The 25,781-nt window shown below is 45.4% G+C and overlaps 1 protein-coding gene across 1 annotated transcript in view; it reads right to left on the reverse strand.

Annotated features, from left to right (window-relative positions):
• Positions 1 to 25,781, reverse strand: part of Patj (PATJ crumbs cell polarity complex component) — a 320,448-nt gene that overhangs the window by 7,062 nt on the left and 287,605 nt on the right. The window contains exons 42-44 of the mRNA XM_027400463.2: positions 21,843 to 21,965; positions 21,022 to 21,126; positions 2,845 to 2,951 (exon numbers count right to left, since the gene is read on the reverse strand). Of these exons, the coding sequence (XP_027256264.1) occupies positions 2,845 to 2,951; positions 21,022 to 21,126; positions 21,843 to 21,965 (335 nt within the window). The remainder of the gene's footprint in view (positions 1 to 2,844; positions 2,952 to 21,021; positions 21,127 to 21,842; positions 21,966 to 25,781) is intronic.

The raw sequence follows: 25,781 nt of genomic DNA on the forward strand, positions 1-25,781 counted from the left end.
AGCATGCAAGTCTGAGAGGCAGAGTCACCTGTTATAAACTCAGCCACTCACGTATCAGAAAATTGTGAAGGGGTATGTGACCTTTGATTATGCTGTTCTGATTAAACCTTCCCTAAAACTTGGCCTAACTAGTTTTTGGTTGGTTTCCATCTGGTTGAATAGTCATTGATTGCTGATGTAATTTTTTTAATAGTAGTTGTCTACTGCTATAGTCTGTGGTGTACAAATTGTGGATGGCTTTGAATGCTATCCTGCTTAGCCAGATTCTTTCAAAACTCACCATTAGCTTCTCCAATTACTGCCCCCCACCCCAACACACACACCCCAGGTCAGGCCCCATGGCAATGGCTTCAAGAACTCTGAGCTCTCTGAACTTAGTTTCCCATACTAGCCCTTCCACAGACATGAATTTACAGGCCTACTTTATCTTTAAGCCTAGGTAGGGTCACATCTTTACAAACATTCCTGTGTTTTGACCCTCAGAGCTCAGTGCAGTGCCTGGCCTCAGAGAGGTGCTCCATAAACATCTGTTGAAATAATGAACTGTCACTACATGGAACAGTGGTGATATCACGAGTAAGACTAGGCCTTTCTCTCTCTGCAGCCTCATGAGCATGCTCAGCAATGACCCAGCTTTGGGATCTAGCCTGATTCTGGCTGCTTTTGCAGACATTACCCCCATTGCCAAGGACATTGAGAGAGAAATGAGGTGCTCAAGGTTAGTGTGTTAGAACTGGTCTCGGGGCCACCAAGTCCTTAGGGACCTGCATTCCTGAGCCCACTGGAAATCTGGAGCATGTGTCAGCTGGATCATGCCAATTTATCTCATAATACCTTAATATTTCTTCTTTGAATGTTATCTTTTTTGTTGTTTTATATGTGTGTGTGTGTGTAAATGCAAATACCTGTGGAGTCTAGAAGAGGGTGCTGTATCCTCTGGAACTGGAGTTACAGGAGGCTACAAACTGCCTGGCTCCGGTGCTGGGAACTGAACTCAGGCCCTCTTGAAGAACAGTGTGCTCTTAACCTCTGAGGTTCCTTCTCAAGCCATCCCTTAACATTTCTTTCTTTTCTTTTCTTTCTTTTTCTGTCTCTCTTTTGAGACAAGGTTTCTCAGAGTAGTCCTGGCTGTCCTGGAATTCACTCAGTAAACCAGGCTGGCCCTGAACTCACAGAGATCCATCTGCCTCTGCTTCCCAAGTACTGGGATTAAAGGCATGAGACACCATCTCCTGGCTCTCTTTCTTTTTTAATGCCAGGGTTTCTATATTATGTAGTTCTGGCTGTCCAGGAACTCATTATGTAGACCAGGCTGGCCTTAAACTCACAGAGTGCTTCCTCTGCCTCCCCATTGCTGGGATTAAAGGCATGACCACAGCGCCTGGCAGAGACCAGTTTGTAAAGACACTCAGATGTTAGCTGTGGATTTGTTTGTGCTGACAGGTCCCTGCCAGAGCTGTGGAGTTAGAGCAAAGGACCAGATGAGAAGGGCAGCACTACTCTTCTCTAAAGACTTGGCTTTAATCTTACTGCTTTCACCATGTAGCTCAGGTGGCCTTTGCCTTGCAAAGCTCTTACATCAGCCCCCAATTCTGGGACTACATGTATGAGCCATCAGAGCCAGTTGATTTTTCTTTTCTTTTTTTCTTGAGAGAGAGAGAGAGAGAGAGAGAGAGAGAGAGAGAGAGAGAGAGAGAGAGAGAATGAGAGAGGATGTCATGTACCCTAGGCTTATCTTAAGCTTGCTATATAAACAAAATGGGTTTGGAGTTTTGGTCCTCTTGCCCTACCTCTTGAGTACTGGGATTATACATCTGGGTTGTCCTGTTCAGTTTCACATGGTACTGAGGGTGAATCCAGGGTGTTGTAATGCTAAGAGATACTCTACCAGCTGAGCTCCAGCACTAACCTCTCTATCTTGACTTTGTTTAAAGAGCTGTAGTACCTTGAAAATGCTTTTTTTCCTATTTGGTCATATTTGATGGCATGTATCATGAGAAAAAAATTGGAACTGCCTTAATATTCTTTCTTTACTAGACACAACCAAAAGTATCATTTAGGTTGATAAAGCTCCTTGTGTATGGCTGTGATCATGAGCTCCTTAAATGAACTATCCACCAACAGCATTTACTGAGCACACACTGTGACCAGGTGCTGACAGTGCACTGACAGACAGCTTCAGGCAGCAGTGCTCAAAGTGCAGCTGTTTTCTGCCTGTCTGGTCCAATTACCCTAGGGAACCTGCTAAGACCAGATGCCCAAATCTACTGGGGACCTTCTACTCAGAGTTTCCATGAATACTGTCTTAGAGTGTACACAGCCAAGTGGAGTGCAGAGGAGCATCGCTTGTGAGGTTGAGACCTGGAGATTGAACTCGGGTCATTAGACTTAGTGGCAAGTGCCTTTACATGCTGAGCCATCTTTCTGGCCTCCTGAGTTTATTCTTACATCTTTTTAGTTCTGGAAGCATTGCTTTAATGAACAACTTTGCAATGGCTAGCTGTAAAGACACATGCCAGCAAAGGGGACAGCAAGATTTCACCTTAGCTGAGTGAGTTAAAGAAATGTGACTCTTAGCATCTTAGAGCAGGGTGGACCTGGTGTAAGCCTGCCGTTTCTTAGGAAAGAAGGCACGGGCTCGTGTCAAGGCAATGAGAAGTAGTGTGAGTACAGGCTGTACCATGGTCTCTGAAGGATCTTGCGTGAAACAGAGAGCAGCCTTGGCACCTTGTCAGACTTCATCTAGGTCAGGAGAACACAGCATGTACATTCATCTACTTTGAGATCACACATGTTAGAACCTGATACTCAGGGTCTAGGCCCACTCTACATTAGAATACTCACTCCATGTCTTCCCGATGGTGGTCAGCAGTCGGAGAGCCAAGCTGGGAGCCTGCAGACATGATTTCAAGCTGAGTCGCTATGGCACTTATATTGGTGTCTGCCACAACCTGGGGGAGGGGGACAGCAAGGTATTTTACTATAAGCTGCAAGAATGCTGGAGAAACCATGTTGCATTTTAATCCTCATTCAACTTACATGTAGCATTGTACAGAATGGATTGCTCATTCTCACTTCCCCTCACTCCCCTTCCTATTTTCCTCTTTCCCCGTCTTTCTTCCTTTCTCCCCCCCCCCATTTCCCAGTGCAGCCTCCCCACTGCTGGGATTTCAGTGTGGCCCTCCATGCTGGGCTGGAGGCTTTGATTCTCATTCGTAAGCTATTTCTTTCATTTGATTCCCCATGATTGTCCCTCCCCACCCCCTTCTTTATTTTTTGTGACCTGGGGACTGAAGCCTACACTGTCGCTCACCTTGTCCCCAGTCCCTCCTTTTAAAGACTTCAATAGAACAGGACAGCAGGGTCTTCCTAAGCTTCACAGTCTGTCTGTGGGCTGGCCCCTCCTTAGTCTCCCAATAGCTAGTGGATCACAGGCTGGTGTCATTGGGCCCTGCTCCGGCAATTACTCTTCTGCCTTTCCGACCTTGCCATCCTCTTTTCCAGACCCTGTGCAACGTGACAGGGCCAGTTCCTGAGGTCCTGGTCTTTTTCATCTACAGTGTCTCACACTGAGTTTAAACACCATCTGGTGATGATAATCCCCAACTCTATCTATGGCTCTATCGTACTAAGTCCAAATCCACATTATGTGTCCCCACTAAGTCCCCAGTGTGTGTCCATCGAGAACCCATAGCCACCATGTCCTCAGCCTTCTGTCTCACAGCCAGTGCTTCTGTAGCCTTCTGCATCCCAGATGACCATGGCCTGTTCTCAAAGCCCACAGTCCTCTTAGATGCTACAGGCTGATCCATAAAGTCGTCTTGTGTGCAGTTCAAGAAGAGTTGTCTCACTGGCTGCCCGATCTCACTTTTCTGCAGCAGCCAGAACTACGCTAACATGGAGCCGTTTACTCCAGACACTGTCCGAAGCCATCTGCAGAGAACCAGATGCCTTGGGCCACAAGCTGAAGTCCTTCCTAAAACCTTCAAGGTGTCCTGCCCTGTGGCAGCTCTCCTAACATTACCCTGTGTTCAACATACTGACCTCATTGTCCCTCTGCTGCCCCTCCCCCACCCCAGAATAGAACCCAGGGATCTGGAGGGCTGACTGCAATTCGGCACAGACCCTGTTAGGAGTTTGCCAGCAAGAGTGGAAGGGAGCTTGATTGGACGCAGTTTCAGAACAGACCAACAGAGGGCACACATGTCTCAGTTGTGAAACAGCAGCGTTGCCAGTACAAAAAGCAACAGGCCCCAGAAGCTGTCAGAATGCATTTGGGAATCATCCCAGATGAGGGGAAAACAGTTACATGCAAGTGCAGAGTGTTCTAGAAATACAGTTGTGGGAAGAATGACGATTAAACGGAGTGGGGGGGGGGATGCTTAGGATAAAAACCTAAGAAGAAATGCCAGTTCCCTGCCAGACCATGCAAGCCTCTCTTCTTCCAATAGCATGCTGCACTGTCGTCCATAGCCCAGAGCCCTGGAGGATACTGCCTGCTCTTAAGGCACACTGTCTTCACAAACACTCCATTCCAGCTTCCACCCTATCACCCGGCCTGAGCCTCCCTGACCCGAATTCTCCTGGCTTTCCAGCTATTGCTAGGATCTGCTCTCTGCTATCTTTCAGCTTACCTCCTGACTCAATCACAGGCCAGGGTGGCTTCAGGCTCAAAAGACAGCATATTCATTCCCCTGGCTTAAAATTCCAACAGTGTGCTTACAACCCAGCTGCTGTGCTCTGGCCAATCACCACCTTGAGATTTTCATTTCACATCTCTCAGTTTATCAAAATCAGGACAACTCCAAATCCGGATTGGGGATGTAGTTCAGAGTGCATACCTAGCGTATGTGGGGCCCTAGGCTCTAAGAGCATGTGCAAACACCATGCAGCCCCACCCTACTTCCTCTCCAAACTCTTGATCCCCAAACCCACCCCTGCTCAGTTAACTTTTCCTTTCATTTTTCTCTCCTTAGGAGGCGACACCTCCAGCTCCCCCGTTATAAACCAACAAGGGACACTATTGAAAACTTTCATGGCTGATGCCTGTCAATCTGCCACACAGGCTGAGGTGCTAGTCACACGGGTGCTCAGTCCAAGAGTCTACCTTGGTACCTCCTGCTATTGAATAAGTAGTCATCCACTAGAATGTCAATGCTTCTTCAATCTGTTCACTTGTGGTCTTTTACTCTCCCGAGGCATCTCCCCAGATATACCGTGGTACTCCATTGCTTCAAACCTTTCAGCAGGTTCCTTTTGTGCTTGGGATAAGATTCTAAACATGTGAATAGCAAACCCCCAATACACACACACACACACACACACACACACACACACACACACACACACACACACCATTTTAAGCCCATTTCTCCTTTCTCACGCCTCTCAATCTTCTGGAGTCTCCTCCTTAGGGATAGCTACACCAATCAGTTTAGATGGCAGTCCTGCTCCTCATGTAACCCTCTCTAGTCCCCTGTTTAGGTTCATTCTTCCTGCTTTCTTCTGTGTTTTCAAGCTGTTTGTCAGGAATTGTGGCAGTGTGTGTTTGTGCAGCTGAGAACCCATCTCATCTTAGGTTCCATGAGCAGCTGATGCCCCAGAAGGTAACTCCCTCTACAGAACCTGGTCCCGTGGAGATGGGCTTCTGGTCCGTTATAGCAATTAGGCAGGCCCAGCTCCACAGAAATGCAGTAATGCCAAAGGGCTTAATGGAGGTCCAGGTAGTAACTCAGCTAATAACATTTTGAGTTTTTCTTATCTTCTTTTTTTTTTTTTTTTTTTTTTTTTTGAGACAAAGTTTCTCTGTGTAATAGCTCTGGCTGTCCTGGAACTTACTCTGAAGACCAGGCTGGCCTCAAACTCACAGAGATCTGCCTGCCTCTGTCTGCCTCCCGAGTGCTGGGATTAAAGACCTGCTTCTCCGTCTGAGAGTTTTGCTTTCTATTTTAATGACATTTTTTTTATTTTATGTGCATTGTTTTTTTTTTTTTTTTTTTTTTTTTTTTTTTTTTTGCCTGTATGTGTGTCTGTGTGAAGGCATTGGAACTGAAGTCACAGACAGTTGTGAGCTGCTATGTGGATGCTGGGCACTAAACCTGGTCTTCTGGAAGAGTAGCCAGAGCCATTACTAACTGCTGAGCCTCTCTTCAGCTCAGTGCCCAGTTTTTCTCTTTACACTTATTTATTTTGTGTGTGTGTTATGGGTAGGAGGAACCTGCACATGCCATCGTGCACGTGTGGAGTTAAGAGGACATCCTGTGGGATCAGTTGTCTCTTCCCCATGTGGATTCCCACGTGTGAACTCAAGTGGTCAGGTTTGGCAGCAAGTGCCTTTACCAGCTGAGCTATCTTCATTTTGCCAGCTCTCAGTTATATTTGTGACTCCATCTTGTTTCTTTTCCTGTCTTGTGGGTTCTCCTGAGTCTTTTTTTTTTTTTTTTTTTACTTAAAGCGACTCCAGCCCTCAGGAACAACAGACTTGACTGTTAGCACCAACAGAGCAAGCTCTGCATGGCCAATCCTGAGAAAATGGCCCAAGATAACGATCAACCAGAGGACAGCCAGACCAAGACAGCCTGGGATCCTACCTCAGGAACGTTAAGGCTTCCCTTTGTTTCTCTACTGTGTGCCCAGGACTACTGCAGGCAACTGAGGCTAGGTTCTTCGAGCACTGCTGTTCCTGTTGTGGTCACCCTATTTATTTAATAAAGCTCTTTTCCTAGCCTCACTATGCTCTTGTCCTGTGAGTTTCTGTTTTGGGTGGGGAAAAGAGGTAAGACTGGATCTCCTATGTAGTCTAGGCTTGCCTGGAAGTCATGATCCTCCTGCCTCAGCCTCCTGAGTGCTGGAGTGCAGGCTAGGTGTGAGTCATTAGGCTCAGCTTTGTGGAAAAAGTAGCTGAGTCTGGTCTATTCAGGGCTCCTACGGGCCAGTGCTTCCATTCCTAACTCTGTTAGAACTGAATGCTTATGGAGTAGAATGACATAGTCAAAACACAGGGATCTCATGAAAATCAGCATTTAAAACGAAGCTTAGAGTGGTCACTGCAGGATGTGTGGATGGGACTGTCATGTCCCTATCGGGCAGAGCCAGAAATCCATGAGGACATTGCCTTGTTTTCTTTCTTTCTTTCTTTCTTTCTTTCTTTCTTTCTTTCTTTCTTTCTTTCTTCCTTCCTTCCTTCCTTCCTTCCTTCCTTCCTTCCTTTGTTTTGTTTTTGTTTTTCGAGACAGGGTTTCTCTGTAGCTTTGGAGCCTGTCCTGGAACTCCCTCTGTAGACCAGGCTGGCCTTGAACTCACAGAGATCCACCTGCCTCTGCCTCCTGAGTGCTGAGATCAAAGGTGTGCACCACCATCAACCAGCAAATCTAGTAGTCTTTAATCAGACGTTGGGAAGCAATCACCCGGCACAAGGGAAAAAAGAGCTGCAGAATTTACTTTCCAGACATAGCTGTGTCCCAGTTACAGTCCAGTTACACTCATCATAAAGTTTTACCATCCAGCTAAAAAAAAAAAAAAAAAAAAAAAAAAAAAAAAAAGAAAAAGAAAAAGAAAAAGCCTGCAGTTTCCTCCCCACAACTAGCTCTAAAATAAAAAGGCTTCTTAGCCACCAGTAAATCCTTGGGGGTCACCCAGAACCCTCCTGTCAATCTTATAGGAGTGGAACCCTCAGGTCAAGTGGTAAATATGAAGGACAGCATTGTCTCTGGTGGGGAGACCAGGACAGCAAACCTGCCACCTCCAGGAAGACTTTCCAGCCCTAAGACATTTGTAGGCAGCACATTTGCCTTGAGAGCTGATTGACAAGTAATTCGATAGGCAGTGGCTAAACCTTCCCTGGGGCCTGGCCTGGGAATGGGGAGGAGCTACTCTCCAAGGTTTAGGTCAGTGGTGTACAAGTTCAACACTGAGGTACGACCTAGGTGTCCTGCTCAGCCTTACCTCTGAACACCAGGGACTGGGGACTGTGGTCTGAGGTAAGCCTGGGGTCCTTTGGGGGAAGCAGGGGAAGACCAACAGGCTGACAGGAAACATACTCTATTTTTCTTTATCAAGTGAATCTTGGACTTGTTTTCAGTATCACTGGGTTCTGAGAACAGAGACGGGACTCGGGGAGACAAGGGAGAGAACTGGTCCTGCCCTCAGGGAGGCATGCAGTAGGTGTCCTGTGAGGGGCAGCATGACACAGAGATGGTCAAGGTGGAGAGTGGGTGACACAGGGCTTAGAGGCCCTTAATGAAACCGTGGGCATCATGGTCTCTGCAACTCCAGGTGTTCTAGCCTCTGATTCCCTGGCCTGGACAGGTGAGACCCTGTAACTGGCTAGGCAGAAACAATGGACTTCAACAAAACAGAAGCTTCCCCAGGAATCTTATGTTGGGAGAAGGAAAAGGTGCCAGCTAGAGAGAGAACTGTCTTGAGGAAAGAGACACTACACAGTTCTAACACCTTACAGGATGAGCCCAAGTGCAGACAATGAAGGTCAGTGGGTGGGGTGGGGGGTTGCACTGACCAGGACTGCTTAGATGTTCATAGCCTTGGTCCTCTCTTTAGGCGTCAGTCTTACTTCAGGACCCAAAGACGGAATGTGTGTGTGTGTGGTCACTGGACCTCTGTCACTCTTCCCAGTGTGGTCACATTGCACAAAGTCTCCCTTTCCTACTTTCCACTATTAATAGGCTTTTAATTGGCTCATTGAGATGGCTTGGAGCACAGGCTGTGCCTCCTAGGTTCGGTAACAATCCCACCCTAGGATCTGTGGTCTGGCCTTCCGCCTCATGTGGACGGGCACCCTTTCCCCTCTTTCCCCAGAGGAAAAGGACAGTTGGGAAATACGGCTGATGTCATCCTGCTCAACCACAGTCCTTCAAAACATTAACCTGGTCAAAAACAGGTATGTCTTTTAAATCTGCACCTCTTGTTAGGAGTAGTGTGCTACAGATGCATAGGTGGTCAGAGTGGCAGACCAAGCGCAGACTTCCTGGGTGACAGGTATGAACCTATTACATTTAGGAGAGCTGCCATACTTATCAAGTGCTTGCATAATTTTAGATTTTTCCCCAGACAGGTAATGGAAGTCTTTTGTACCCCCGTCCAGGTGTAGTTATTATTAAGCGCGTAGTAATTACAGGCCTGAGGCAGCACAGCCCAGGGGCCTGCAGGAGGAGTCCCAACTTCTCCAAGGAGGCAGAGGCCAAGAAGACAAGTGTGTGACCTGCCAACAGGAAGGAAGAAGCGGGGGCCCGTCCTTCTATGGAAGAGAGGACCCATCCAGAGAAGGCAAGGAGAACGGAAGCCATGGAAGCCGAGAAGACACACCTACCGAAGGAAGTGGGAACAGACACCTGCCCACCCACAAAGACCTGGGAGGCTACCAACAGAAAGCAAGAGGAGGGGAAGACGCAGCTACCTAAGGAAGCCGAGCTGAGGGACGGGAAGGCTAAGGAGGAAGCTCTGTCCCGCAGGCCTAAGGAACAGTCCACGCGGTTGGGAGATGAGCAAATCACCATGTTTCCCCCTCCCACCACTCTTCCCTGTCAGTGTGTGTTTCCCCCTCCTACGGCCCTCACACCTCACTCGGTGTTTCCCTCACCTACTGATCTCTGTGGTCAGTCTGTGTTCCCCCCTCCCACCGCACTCACATCTCACCCCATGTTTCCCCCGCCAAACGCCTTGTTCCTTCACTGTGGTCCCCCCTCCAATGGAGTTTCTCTTTCAGCTTGCAATTCCTTCAGCTCCTTTATCGGCGTTCACCTCTCAAGCCATTCTCCTTGAGAAAGGGTCATTTCATCAGACATGCTGGCTTCTGCTGCAGTTACTGGGACACTAAATGACTTGGGAGTAAAGCGGAGTTCAACTTCAGCATTATTGCTCAGCAGTAGGTCACTCTGTGTTCCATTAAACTCTCTAGTTGAGTCATTTGCGTATGCTTTTATTGTATGGACCCCCAAGTTGGGTAGCTCTCCTTAAAAAAACAGGTTTGGGAGCCCTCAGGTGGTGGTGGCGCATACCTTTAATCCCAGCAGAGGCAGGCAGATCTCTGTGAGCCTGGGCTATAAGAGCCAGTTCCAGAACAGCCAGGGCTACACAGAGAAACCCATCTCGAAAAGTCAAAAACCAAACCAAATCAAAACACAACAAGTCACCAAAGACGGTTTGGGGGATTATGTCTTGGAGAACGAGAAGTCAAAAAAGTTTCCAGGAACGTGGGCTGTTATAAAGCACAAGAGCCCGTGCTCTTCACTGGGGCTTTCCTGAGCATCTAACCCTGCAAGGGAACACTGTTAGCCCGAGATTCGTCAGGGCCCAGGTATTTTTGGTATGAGATGTAAAGCTCAGCACCCATACCCAGCTTGCATCCTAGATCCAGAGGGGGTAGAAGTGCAGAAAGTGGACACAAGGGCTGAGGCCAGGGTGACCTCGAGAGAGTGGGCATCCTAAAGATCAACAGAAGCTCAGAACTGGCCTTGGTACAATTGGAAGTAGCAGAAAGTGTTTGTCTAGAACGCACTGACAATGACTCTCTTGATGTACTAATTTTTAGGCTTCCTAAAAAATAAAAATCTAGCCGGGTGTTGGTGGTTCACGTCTTTAATCCCAGTACTTGGGAGGCAGAGGCAGGTAGATCTCTGTGAGTTCAAGGCCAGCCTGGGCTACAGAGCGAGTTCCAGGACAGCCTCCAAAGCAATACAGCGATACCCTGCCTCGAAAAACAAAAACAAAAAACAAAATCAAACAAACAAACAAAAATCTAAGGGTCTAAAGTATAATACATGAAAGGGGCACAATGGCTGCTGGGCATAGTGCCCTCTAGTGGCTCTCACCCCCAGTGTCACCTGGAATACTACGAAGATTTCTCTGAGGGTTTTTAAAATTTATTTTTCTAGACAGGGCCCCATGGCTTGTGTTTGCTAGGCAGGAATTCCAAGCTGCACCCCAAGCCAATTTCTATGCTATCAAAAGGCATTTTGTCTTTCTCAGGCCTTACATCTAAGATATTATAATGAAAGTGAGACCATTGAGTACTGTCCCCTGTGCCCCACTTAGTCCTCAGCAGCTCTGTAAGGGGAGAGCTGTGGTGTGTGCTGCAGAGGAAACCTGCTAGACTGCCGGAGGCACCGGTTTACCGTACTCTCAGTGCGCACACACACATTCCACAGCTTTCTGTCTTTTGCTGTATTTTCAGACTCTCTTCCTGGCATCATGTGGTTTCCTCTTCATCATAAACCCCAACATCACTTATCCCTCAGCCCCCTGCATAGAATCACCTCTGCAGAGTGTTACCACCCTCTGATGTTCAGGGCACATCCTACACCAAGTAAGCCAGAATTTACGGATGCTCTGGAAAAGTGACTTGACTGGAAGGCAAGGTGAGGAATTCTCAAGCCAGCTGACATGGTGGCTCATGCCTGTTTTCCTAGCACTTGGAAAAATGATGCAGAAGGATTGTTATGGGCTCAAGACCAGCCTGGGATATCTGGTGAATTTTAGGTTAGCCTGAACTACAGAATAAGAACTTGTCTCAGCTCCCTCAAAATAAATAAATAAATAAATAAATAAATAAATAAATAATAAATAAATAGAATTCACAAAGCATTCCTTTAACTATACTCACATGTCTTGGCTACTTGGTTGGTACTCTAGAACAAATCTGCTAAATTCCCAGCCCAGGGTGAGCTTGCTCTAGACCCAACTAACAACTGCACCCATTCATTCGTACATCCACTCTCTCCTCCCTCACTGCACCCATTCATTCACACACTCACTCTCTCCCCCACTGTACCCATTCATTCACACAATCACTCTCTCCTCCCCCACTGCACCCATTCATTCACACACTCACTCTCTCCCCCACTGTACCCATTCATTCACACACTCACTCTCTCCCCCACTGCACCCATTCATTCACACACTCACTCTCTCCTCCCCCACTGTACCCATTCATTCACACACTCATTCTCTCCTCCCACTGTACCCATTCATTCACACACTCACTCTCTCCTTCCCCACTGCACCCATTCATTCACACACTCACTCTCTCCCCCAGTGCACTCTTTCATTCACACACTCACTCTCTCCCCAGTGCACTCTTTCATTCACACACTCACTCTCTCCCCCAGTGCACCCATTCATTCACACACTCACTCTCTCCCCCACTGTACCCATTCATTCACACACTCACTCTCTCCTCCCCCACTGCACCCATTCATTCACACACTCACTCTCTCCCCCACTGCACCCATTCATTCACACACTCACTCTCTCCCCCACTGCACCCTTTCATTCACACACTCACTCTCTCCCCCAGTGCACTCTTTCATTCACACACTCACTCTCTCCTCCCCCACTGTACCCATTCATTCACACACTCACTCTCTCCTCCCCCACTGCACTCTTTCATACACATACTCACTCTCTCCCCCACTGCACCCTTTCATTCACACACTCACTCTCTCCCCAGTGCACTCTTTCATTCACACACTCTCTCCCCCAGTGCACTCTTTCATTCACACACTCACTCTCTCCTCCCCCACTGTACCCATTCATTCACACACTCACTCTCTCCCCCACTGCACCCATTCATTCACACACTCACTCTCTCCTCCACTGCACCCATTCATTCACACACTCACTCTCTCCCCCACTGCACCCATTCATTCACACACTCACTCTCTCCCCCAGTGCACCCATTCATTCACACACTCACTCTCTCCCCCAGTGCACTCTTTCATTCACACACTCACTCTCTCCTCCCCCACTGTACCCATTCATTCACACACTCACTCTCTCCTCCCCCACTGTACCCATTCATTCACACACTCACTCTCTCCTCCCCCACTGTACCCATTCATTCACACACTCACTCTCTCCTCCCCCACTGCACCCATTCATTCACACACTCACTCTCTCCCCCACTGCACCCATTCATTCACACACTCACTCTCTCCCCCAGTGCACCCATTCATTCACACACTCACTCTCTCCCCCAGTGCACTCTTTCATTCACACACTCACTCTCTCCTCCCCCACTGTACCCATTCATTCACACACTCACTCTCTCCTCCCCCACTGCACCCATTCATTCACACACTCACTCTCTCCTCCCCCACTGCACCCATTCATTCACACACTCATTCTCTCCCCTCCCCTTTAGCTGCTTTCCCTCCCAATCCAGGAATTCTCACATGCTACATCCTCATATCCAAGTTCATGTCCTTCAACTTGATCAGCATGTCCAGCAACCCATTCAGAGTGAGTGTGTAAGTCACAACTCCTAGGTATCTGCCTTGGGCAGAGCCCTTGGTAATTTTGGACAGCATCTTGTTATTAACCCTGGGTAGCCACAAACTTGTGATCTTCCTGCATGTACCTTCGGTGATGAAATTTATTATCCATTCAAATTTATTCTCAACTTATTTATTTATTTATTGTGTAGGCCTCATATACATATGGTATGTGTGTGTGTGGAAGTTGAGGACAACTTGTGGGAGTCAGTTCTCTCCTTCCACCATATGTGTCCTGGAAATAAAACTCAGCATGTCAGGTTTGGCAGCAAGTGTCTTTACCCCTTGAGCCATCTTGCAAGCCCAAAATTTATCAGCTTGATGATGGCTTCTGACTTTATGTTCCAACAGATTAAAATTAAGTATGTCATATTATTTTAATTAACATATATATATATATGTTCAGACATTTATTACCTAAATATATGTACATATGCATATGGAGCAGTGTTTGGAGTAAACCTAGGGCCTTGCCCATGTTAGTTAAGGACTCTCACACTGAGTTACACTTATCCCTCCCTCCCTGCCTCCCTCCCTCCCTGCCTCCCTCCCTCCCTCCCTTTCTTGAGACAGGTTCCCACCATGCAGCCTTGGCTGGCCTCTAACTCACAGAAATCACTTTTCTGCTTCTGCCTCCTGAGTGCTGGGATTGAAGGTGCACACTACCAGTGCTATCTCCAATTTTTAAAGTTCTATTTCTCTCCTCTCTTCTCCTCTTCTCTTCCTCCATTCTTTGTCTTCATCCTCTTTTGTTTTAGGTCTTGCTATGTAACCCTAGTTACCTTCAAACTCAAAATCCTCCTATTTTAGCCTCTTGAGTTCTAGGATTCTAAGAGCACTCTACCAAGCCAGGGATTTTATGTTTTTAACACATTCTCTGTAGTTCTAATATTTTTCAGTAACTTTAAGGCCAGGCATGGTGGCTCATGCCTTTAATCCCAGCACCAGGATGTAGAGGGAGGCAGAGGCTAGCTAGGGCTACATAGTGAGATCTTATCTCAAAAAATTACACAAAAACAAAACCAAACAAAAAACAAAACCCAATCAATTAATTTTTCCCCCATGTATGTTACTTAACTTTAAAAGCCAAAATTGGGTGGGGCATGGTGGTACAGGCTTTTAACCTTAGTACTCAGGAGATGGAGGCAGAAGGATCTCTGTAAGTCCCAGGCCAAGTCAAAACTGGGCTCAGTGGATAAAGGTGCTTGCCAGTAAGTCTGACAACCTGAATTTGATCCCTAGGACCTACATGATGGAAAGAGAAAAGCTGTCTTCTGACCACCACACATGCACATGTAGACATTACAAGATAAATAATGTAATGAAGTCAGAATCACCCACCAGCACTTAATGAAGGAGCCTGCTCCTCCATGCCTACTCTGACAGTACTTTCAACTCTTTAGCAATTTCTCTCAGTATTTGCTTCCATATTCCTAAATAACATGACTTTACTTCTATTTGCTGACTTAATCAAATTAGTCAATTGGCATTTTGAAACAAGGTAGATACACTATGTAGCTTAGGTGGGCCTTGAATTCACTCTGTTGGTCCAGGCTTTTTAGCCCTGGTTTGTGATGCGTTTCCTGCCTCAGCCTCCTAAACATGCTACCACTCCTGGCTGACAAGCTTTTAAAATATCTAATCACATCCTTGTGCTGATGACAAAAGCTTTAACTTACCTGATCTTTCCACTGAAGTATCATGGCCACCCACATGCCTCCCATAATCTGTGCCAGGATCTCTGGCTATATTTGTTTAATAGTGTAATAGAAAGCTCAGGCTGCCCCTGTGGAAAGCAGGGACTTAACGAGTGTCTGTAGAAGCAAAGAGGAACCGTGGCAAGCCTGTCATCTCAGCTTCATTTTCCACTGTCTCCTCTGCTACCTTCAACTTTGGGTCAGATTCCTGTTCAACTCTGTACAGTAGACATGTTAATCATTTAAGGCTGTTCCCCTTGCAGCCTGCCCTTTCAAGGCTGAAGGCACCAGATAAGAAAAGCAAAGGTATTTTCAAGATTTGCAGGAGACATCATAATCAACACATCACCAACCACCAGTTTTTACAACTTCCTGTTCCAGAGCGGCACCTCTAAGTCTCTAGTCTTTGTTCTAAATCTCAAGTTGCCCTAACAAACTCCATCTTGCTCTTCTGATTTCTTTCTCTGTGGCATTCTCTCCTTGGATTCCAGGATCATAAGTCTAATAGACAAACATCCTGTGAAGCAGATCAAAACTGCCCCCAGCAGTGGTGACTTCCTTGTCCAGATAAGACTGTATGGCCAGTCCTGCGACAATGATCAACCAGACAACCCGCCCATGACTGAGCTACACAACTCCCCTTGACTTTTGCCTTGTACCCTCCATGGGTGTTGGGGGTGGGGGCAACCTGAAGACACTCAGTGTGGCCAGACTGAAAACAAGTTCCTCCCTAGTATTCACCATTACTTGTCTCCATTCTCAACATGTGAGGCAAGTGGCCAACCATGGTTCTTCAGGACCCCCAGAACCAGATTTCCTTGGTTTATATTAGGGGTAGAGGGTAGCCTGGGCTATATGATAAGAACTTGTCCTAGAACAATAATAATAACAAAATGAAGACAAAACAGTCCTGGTCATTACTTAAATGTTGTTATTCTTTTTGTTTTGTTTTGTTTTGTTTTGCTTTTTGGTTTTTTGAGACAGGGTTTCTCTGTACAGTCCTGGCAGTCCTGGAACTCACTCTGTAGACCATGCTGGTCTTGAACTCACAGAGATCCACCTGCCTCTGCCTCCCAAGCGCTGGGATTTGCCTGGCTTTAAATACTATTCTTACTGAGCCCACTACTTCCTATACTTTAATGTTTCCTTGATTATGGTGTGAATTTATTTTCCAGAGTACATAGTACATATTTTTTATTAGAATAGCTTTACATTTTCTCATTCATTTCAGACTTCCAGAGAATTACATATATTTGATACTCAGTCCCTCTTTTTCCTCCTTTTACTTTTATTATTATTATTTTACTGTGTGTATGCCAGAAGACAACTTTCCAGAGTCTCTTCTCTTCTTCCACTATGGAATCTGGGATGGAACTCGGGTTGCAAGGCTTACACACTGAGCCATCTCTTTCTCTTTCCTCGTTAGTTCAGAGGTGTTTTTCTCAATGCGCTCCTTCTCCTGTTTCGGTTGGCCAATTTGCTCTCTGTACCACTGCCAGAGATTGTAATGTGTCCAGCACTTCAGTGTCTTCTGTCTTATTTTGTTCATTTGTTAGAGTACACCTTAAAGTAATTTTCTCAGAAGACTGATTTCAAATAAGACGGTGCCATTCAAATGCCTGCCCTTTTATAGCTAGCAAGTACTTTTCTCTTGAAAAAATGTAAAGCCTAGGTGGATATTAGTCTTTTATTATTTAATGTTTACACCAATTAATGGGTCTTTGAATTAAATTTCTTTAAGTTTTCTTCTCTCTTAACTCTGTGCTTCTGTTTATAACTTCTATTTGTTGGACATTAGACTTCTAGGCTTAATCCCTTGGCCCCCCTTCCCTTCCCCTCACTCATAGGTGGTACAATGGATTGAACCCAGATAAGTAATCTTCAACTGAGCCACATCTCCAACTCTATGTTATCTTAATCTCTTTTCTACCACTGGGGCCTTTTACATCAGTTCTGAAAGACCTAGAGAATGCCCCTGAAGGGAGACCTGATGAACTACTTTGTATAATCTCTTAATTATTGTTTCTTTGAGTTAAAGACTTTCTTTTGCTCTCCAAACTTGTTCCTAACTGTGACCCATCTCTTCCGTTTTGATTCATTTATCCAGCCAGTATTTAGTAAGTGCAATGTGTCAGGCAAAAGTTTAAGTGGCTTCAGTCTGCCTTCATTTCCAGCACTGAGAATGTTGTGTAAGTAACACATCCTTGGCTAGGAGGCTGCTAGGCCTTCCCTTACTAGTGAGCCTGAAAGCACAATGCCATCAAGGGCACATTATCCTGAACAGAAGAGGACCAGACACTGAAAACAGGAGTTCAAGGCTAGCCTTAGATGCATAGTGAGGCCAGGCTGGGTTATCTGTTTAGTTGATGCTGCCTCAATCCACCCATCAACCAAAGCTGTCTCCATGAGTTCTGTTCATAATAGAAATGCCCGACATGCTTCCCCACCCCCTCTTATGTCCTCAAAGAAAGGCAGAAAATTAGAAACAAAATATTTTTCTTTTCTAGTGGACTGACAAGACGGCTCAGTGGTTAAGAGTGCTTGCTGCTCTTTCAGAGACCTGGGTTCATTACCCAGAACCTACAATAGGTGGCTCACAACTGCATGTAACTCCAGCTCCAAGGGATCTGATATCCACTTCTGGTCTCCATGGCACTAGCACATATGTGGCATTTACTCATACTGACACAAAGACACAGACACACACACAAACACACTTATAGTCATTCTATTTGCAAAAGAACTGAGCGGGACTAATTCTCAAATTACAAGAAGCAAATAAAACTAGCAACATTTAGAAACACTTCAAACAGCCAAGTCAATCTCAGTTGCTTACTCTGGAGTTGTCTATAAACAGCCTTCAGAGGCAGAGACATTTACTCCTTATACTAAGAGATGTCAAGTTTCCAGAAGTGTTAGCTGTCCCTTGATTTTCCCCTCTGAAGTGTGCTGAACCAGGGTGTAATGTTTCCTGGGCCAACAGCACTTGCTGATGGCTTTGCAGGAGACACTCACTGTAGGTCTTTTCCACGGGCTGCAGAGATGGCTCAATTGGTAAAGGGCTTGGCTCTCAGGCATGAAGGCCTGAGTTCATTCTCTGGAATTTCATACAAAGCAGTAAGTGTCCCCCCCCCCCTCTCTCTCTCTCTGTGTGTGTGTGTGTGTGTGTGTGTGTGTGTGTGTGTGTGTGTGTGTGTGTGTGTCTATAATCCCTGTGTTGGAGAGGTGGAGATAGGCTGGGCTTGCTGAAGATGGAACTCGATTGCACACTTGCATACACAAACCACACATATTCAAACTTCTCTTTTCCAAATTACCAGGCACAATTACCTGGCCATGTCTACTTCCCTGCCAATGACCTATCTGATAGCAATAAAAATAATTGCCAACGATGAGTCAGCCACCATACAATTGTGTTGCATATTGTTTTGATGTGACTGGAAGGTCCCCACTTGAGAGGGGACATTGCTAAGCTTTGTGTCTATTACACCCACCATCATGCAAGCTCCATATTTAGTGTACCTCAACTGTGAACTCTTCAGAGGGTCCACTGATCTGTTCAAAGCGCAGATGAGAAAATGAAAATAGTAAGTAACATTATTTGCAAGAGAAGAGAAAACACCTTGAAATAGAGTGTCACTTTTAAGACACAGAAACAGGAAAAAAAAAAAAAGACCTCTTTCACAAACAGGATCTGAACACTGAGTAAGCTATGGTGGCACAGTGGCACATTCCTGTAATTCCAGCACTGTGGAGGCTGAGGCACATGGAGCCCTGAATAGCCAGGGATACACTGAGAGAGACCTGTCTGAAAACCAAAATCAAAAGCAGCTCTCTGTCAGAGTGGGCAGAAGCAATCACTCTTTTTTTTTTCCAAGACAGGTTTTCTCTGTGTAGTACCTCTGGCTGTCCTGAAATGAGTTCTATAGACCAGGCTGGCCTCAAATTCACTGAGATCCACCTGCCTCTGCCTTCCGAGTACTGGGATTAAAGACTTGCACCACCACCAACCATCTCACTCTTCTATAGCTTTTATCTGAAATCAACTAGAAATACATTTGCCACTTTATAAAAATATTTAAATACAATCTTAAAAGATTTTATTTTTCTCATTTCATTTGTATGGGCATTTTGCCTGTGTGTATGTTTGTATAACAAGTGCATGCAATGCCAAAGGAGGCCAGAAGAGGGCATCCGATGGCCCTGGACCTGGAGTCACCGAGGCAGTGACCTAACATGTGGATGCAGGGAATCAAACCTTCCAGGTCTTTTGGAAGGCCTGCCAATGCTCTTAAATACTGAGCCATCTCCCCAGGCCCTATATAAAAAATATTTTTAAAAAGTATGCTGACAGGACAATTTAACTAGAATGAAGTGAACTTTGTGAACTTTGTTTTTGTGAGACAAAGTTTCAAGCAGTGTAGATTTGCCTCTAACTTTCTATAGAACCAAGACTGACTTTGAATTACTGATCCTGTTCCCTCGTGTCCCGAGAAATGGGATTATAGATGTGGTCACCAAACTAAGCTTCTAAAAGCTAAGTTTTTGTTGGCTTGGTTTTTTTTTAACAGTGTCTCAAGGGGCTCAGGGTTGGCCTTGAACTCACTCTGTAACCAAAGGTAGCCTTGAACTAATTATGCAGCAAAGGATAGCCTTGAACCCTATGTCTTTTGTGGGAGGGGTGTGGAGTGGTGCAGGGACTCAACCCAGGGCTTCGTGCATGCTGTGCAGAGTTCCATCATGAGCTACATCTTAGATTCAGCTTGTGTCACGCTTCCTTATGAGGAAGGTGGAGCTGCTGAATGAATTTAGTCACTGAGTAAGAACACCAGTAATACCAGACACTAAGAGACAGCCCCCTTGTTCAGATTCCCACTGAGGCTCTGCTCTCTCATGACTCCTGTAACTAGCAGCTGAGTCGGAAAAGGTGTGCTTGTAGCAAGTGACAAGGGTTCAGTAAAACTGGAAGGATGGACAGACAAAAAGCAAAGCTCCCGTAACCATGACCAGCAATTTCCACCCTACGTGAGGACAATGTGCAGCCAAGGAGAAGCAAGGCCAAGGCTGTCCATGTACTGTTTTGGTTGGCATTCAGCAGACCAAATATTATTTGGCCTCTTGTTTGAAACCACAGACTGTTTCAGGCCCCCCATCATGTGTACTAAGAGCTCTTCACCTTGCTAAATGCTTTGACACTTCGGATTTAGACCACTGAGCTCTCAGAGCTAAGAATCACAAATCACCTCTCTCCAGTGTTATGGTTCTGCCATTCAACCTTCTTATTCTAAGGCTAGGATTATCTGAGTGCTGGCTGTGTGCTTTATTCTTCTTACCTATAAATCATCTTATACTACCTCTATGGTGATTATAATCTTTCATTTTAGGGCCACTCATTAATGAAAGTCACTGCCAGTATGTGCCTCTCCAGACTCTGCATGGCATCCATTTTAGAGACACACGAAGGGCTGAACTGGAGGGAGGGAAATTAACAGCACATTCTGCTTTTCCTTCCTCCTGTATTTCCTGTGCCTCCGGACAATACTCATGGGGCCAAAGATGATCAATAATTGTCTGCCTTAATTGATGACTACTATCTAGTAACAGTTGCAGGGTGCTGGCAACCATTCATGGTGTAGGAGAAAGAGCGTTGTATTTTTCTCTGCCGTTAAAGGGATAGGAAACAGTGCTTGGCTGCCCAGTAACAGGCTTTGGATGTAAGAAAGGAAATCATTTCCTATTCCTTGCAAACTTCAATTTACAAAAGAATGCTGGAAGCTAAAAGCCTTGTTGATTTATCACATGAAGCTGAGAGTAATTTTTCTCCCCTTGTTATACTTTCATATAATCCTGCTCATGCCTGTATGGGTGGCATTAAAGAATTTCTGAATAAAAATAATAATTTCTCGCTTTCAACCTTCATAATTCACACCAGCAAGCACCCTGCTGGGTGGTGATGCCTACTGCCCGTGACGCTTTGCTTGTCTTTTCTGCTGCCACTTATCTGCCTCTCCCAGCTGGTTCTCCATTGATCGCCATACCTGCAGGATAATGCGCCCGAAGGCATTCTTCAGTAGATTAACAGCATCTGTGTGAGACAGTCCATCCAGAGGTTGCCCATTAATGCTCACAATCCGATCTCCAACCTGGAAAGGACAAAAGTGGGAGAAAATCACTATCATTAGGAAAAAATTAGATTTGAGAAGAATGCCTGAAACTCTTCATGAGTTGTATTCCCATCTGCCTTGTTGTTAAGGGCTGGCTCTTGTCAAGTGTGGGGAATTTTTATGGCTTTCCCCAAATGCAGCCCAATCAGAGAAACAAGAAGGGGGTCAGATTTGATTACTAAAAGGCGCTGCAGGTCACTTTTGTATTTCTGTAATTGTGGTGTTTTATATATCCACTTGCCAGTAAGAGTGGGGTGCACAAATTAGCTGTTCAATGAAGCTCTGATGAGGATGCCAAGTATTTTCTGTTTAATTTTTATACCTCAGTTAAAATTAAGGGACAATAGGAAAAAAAATCATTAAAGTGTTGATACTTTTGGTGGGTGGAAGATTCCAGGATCAAATCTGAGTTAAAAACCAATTTTGGATAAATGAGATGCTAAAAGGGTTGTAGAGGTTTGGAAGAAGCTGTGACTCCTCCTTTTACTGTGAAGCACTGATAAAAACAACATGTTTATATGTCCAGGGACTTAATGAGTTTCAGGTCTGCAGCCTTGCTAATGTATTCTGCCCTCAGCATGGGTTGCTGATGGCTTTTGCAATTCCAGCTTTAAACAAGGTCCCTGTGGCTACAACTTCTTCCCCCACCTAACACATGCTGTCAGCCTTGTGCCTATCCCCTCCCTCATATTTACCTTCAGCTTCTGGGTACGTGCAGCCACTCCGCTGGCCTGAATCATGGCAATAAATATCGGGATATCTCCTAAAGGACTTCCTTTTCCTCCAGCGATACTGATTCCAAGGGCATCACTGAGCTCCTAAAAAGAGAGAGAACAGAAGGCCCGCATCTTTAGTAACAGGCATAGACTGTCCTCAGATTGCACTGAACAAAAACTCTCCATGATGTAAGAGGCCAACATAACATGGGAGCTGAGTGCAGGGCATCAAGAAGGCCTGTGTCACCTTGTGCAGTCAGGCAGCTGGTGGGGCATCAGAGAAGTCCATCTCTGGGAGCCTTCAATTTATGTACAAGATGGGAAAGAGACTGCATAGTACTCCAGGATAATTTGATTGTAAATAAGATAACGTAGTGCTGTCCTGGCCTACAGAAGAGGTTCAATAAAAGCCAATAGCAGTAGTAAATTAAAAAACAAAAGCCTTCAGTACTGCTTAGTGGAGCGGCCAATTTGACGCAGCCTTGGCAAGTGTGTTCTCATATGGTGTTTATGATTAAACTGCCATGCATATCATGTTCTGGGTGTGAACAAACACACTTGGCTTCAAAAGAGCTGCATGGCTGCATTAAACAAAGGATCTTAGAGGGTGCCCACTGTTGTGACAACAGTTTGGAGAGGGAAGTAAAATAGTAGCAAAAATCTTTGCAAAGATGGACCCTTGTGTAGAGAGATTTGGCTCTCACCCCCTTCCCCCATCATACATAGAACAATATATATATATATATATATATATATATATATATATATATATATTTGGTTTTTCGAGACAGGGTTTCTCTGTGTAGCTTTGGAGCCTATCCTGGCACTCGATCTGGAGATCAGGCTGGCCTCAAACTCACAGAGATCCACCTGCCTCTGCCTTCCGAGTGCTGGGATTAAAGGCGTGCACCACCAACGCCCAGCCAATTAATATTTTTTAAATGACTAAAAGAACAAACGACAAGTTGCAGTTCCAGTGGGTTGACACTCTCACCAAGTCTATCTATGGCTCCTGTTGACTATAATGGAAAAGTATTGTCAAAATGCAGATAACAACAGCCCATAGCATCTGTAACAGGAAGAAACTAAAACTGGGTTGGTAAATGACAGCAGCAGGGGTACCCTGTCCCCAGTCACACCATGAGGGTGTGCACTTGTGCTCATGCACTTGTGAGAGTATGTGTGTGTGAGCATCAATATACATGCATGTGAGCACAGGTAGGTGGACATGTGTGTTCCACCTTTGTTCTATTTTTGCTCTGAGGGAGACTCCCAATCAAATTGGGAGCTGAAACGGTGGCTGAGCTGCTGACATTCTGATGTAAACCCCATCCTTCTGGCCAGAAGAACCAGAAACAGGACTATCTGGCCACTGGATAATAAGAGAGGCTATTCAGAGTGAAGGCATTAGAAACAGACCCCAAATTCTGGGCACAAATGCATGGAATGCTCAGGCTCAGTTCTAATCTACTAAGTGCAGACAGACCTCAACAAGCATACCAAAATTTTTGATTATAAAACTTTGATTTGAATCACTATAAAGGCAGACAGTAATTGCACTTTCAGTCTAACTGGGTTGATGGCCTGCTAAAGCATAAACACCATTATTCTTCAGGGTGGACACAACTTAACAGTCATGAGGTCCAGGATAAAATCTAAGGCTTGTTAACATGTAGAGAAAAATGTGACCATTTTCTCCTCTAATGTTCTTCAGAACATGCAGGACAGTTGAAAGGAAAACACTGTAATGCTGTTTTATATAGATACGAATGGCCTATACCAGGCCCCTGGCTGGATCTCAGCATGGGAAAAAAACAGAGGCAGGGGACATAAGTGCTACTCCATGAGGAAAAGGACCTACATGGTCACACAGTTTCTGTAGTTGAAACTTCTCATTTAAAAATATTCATAGCCCCCGGGTGGTGGTAGTGCATGCCCTTAATTCCAAAAGGTAGAGGCAGGCGAATCTCTGAGTTTGACGCCAGCCTGGTCTACAGAGTGAGTTCCAGGACAGCCAGAGATACACAGAGAATCCCTGTCTCAAAAATCAACCAACCAACCAAACAAAAACCCAAACCAATCAAACAAACAATATAATTCATAGCCAAAGACAGACATGATTCCAGAACTCTGGCGGCAGAGGCAAATGGATTTCTGTGAGTTCTAGGCTAGCCTGGTCTACATAGCAAATCCCAGGCTAGTCAGAGCTACCCAGTGAGACTCTTGTCTCAAAAAGTAAAACAGAAACAAAAGAAACAACATCCTCCATAGCTTAGTGATCATCAATTATACCTTAACAAAGTTGGAAAACAGAAAAGCACCTCCAAAAGGCCCAAATGAAGAGAACTTAAGAACAGACTTGCAGGGAGGAGCTCATGGCAGAACATGCCTTAGTCAGCATGAAGCTCCGGTTTTAATCTCTAGAGCCCAAATCAAATAAAATGTCATCAACAAGGCAAAACACTCTACCTTAGGGCCATGGAGATAGTTGGGAAGATAAAAATCCTTGAAACTCATGCTATCCCAGCATTCCTCCAGTGAGGTAGGACACAGAGACAGGAGGATGGCCTGGAAACTCATAGGCCAGTGAGACGGAGTCTGTAGCACAGCTGCAGAGACTAGAGAAACCCTTTCCCAATCAGGTGGATGGTAAGAACTGATTCCCTTGAGTTTTCCTGTGACTTCCACAGGTGAGCTGTGGTATGCATATACATGCGAATACACACGCCCCACATCTGATGGCCCTCATTATCCAGATGCACCACTCCTGAGTATGTATGCAAAGAATCCTTCATCCTACCAAAGAGACTCTGTCTCAACCATGTTCATTGCGGCTGTCTTCAAAATAGCCAGGAATTGGAAACAACACAGATGTCCCTCAACAGAAGAATAGATATGTAGAGATTATATAAAGATGGTGATATAAGGATTAATTATTCTATTATCATTAGTGCTGCCATGCCATAACTCTATAATCTAGAATAATTGCAATGCTTCACTTCCTGGGGCTCCTATCCCACTTTCATGGAATTTGTGTCCAATTGATACCTTCTAAACACATCAATCGATAGGCAACCCCGTCTGTGCAAAATTCCAAGAGGTGTTAATTTATTTTTACTTTATGTGTATGGGTGTTTTGCCTGCACGTACATTTGTGACCACAGCTGTGCAAGCCCAAAGAAGCCAGAAGAGGGTGTTGGATCCTGTTCTTGGTTCCTTTTGGATTGCAATGACGAGATATCATGACCAAGGTAACGTAAAAGAAAGAATTTCATTGAGGGCTTGCTGATAGCCTCAGAGGGTCAGTTCAGGACTATCATGGTGAGGAGCATGGCAGCAGGACTCTAGAGCAGTAGCTGAGAGCCTATATCTTATCCAAAGGCACAAAGCAGACAGAAGCAGGACTGGGCCTGGTGTGGGGTTTTCAAACCTCAAAGCCCACCCTAGTGACAACATCTTCTTCAACAGGGCCACACCTCCTAATTGGTCCTGATAATCTACTAAATGGGTACTAAACATTCACATATCTGAGCTTATGGGAGCCGTTCTCAGTTAAACCACCTGTAGCTGGAGTTCTAGACTGTTGTGAACCAATGCTGGGGGACTTGAACCCAGCATTGGTTCTGGAATAGCCACAAGTGCTCTCAACTGCTAAACCGTCTCTCCAGTTCCCAAGAGATGTTTTATTATGAAGTCTGTACCACTTCATGTGAGAATAGGGTGGGTATGAGAAGGCCTATTATAGAAGCCTGTAAAAAGAAAGGAATGAAATGGCTAAAGATATATAAAATATTTTGAAAATCTCAGAATGCTATGGCCTTAGCTCCATCTATGTTTTATCTGCAACTGTGTATACTATTGGTGCATTTAACTTCTTTATCACAGACAATCTGAACTGGCACTCCAATGGAGAGATAC

This window comes from Cricetulus griseus, chromosome 2 (genome assembly GCF_003668045.3).
Source record: "Cricetulus griseus strain 17A/GY chromosome 2, alternate assembly CriGri-PICRH-1.0, whole genome shotgun sequence".
In the NCBI taxonomy this organism is placed as follows: Eukaryota; Metazoa; Chordata; class Mammalia; order Rodentia; family Cricetidae; genus Cricetulus; species Cricetulus griseus.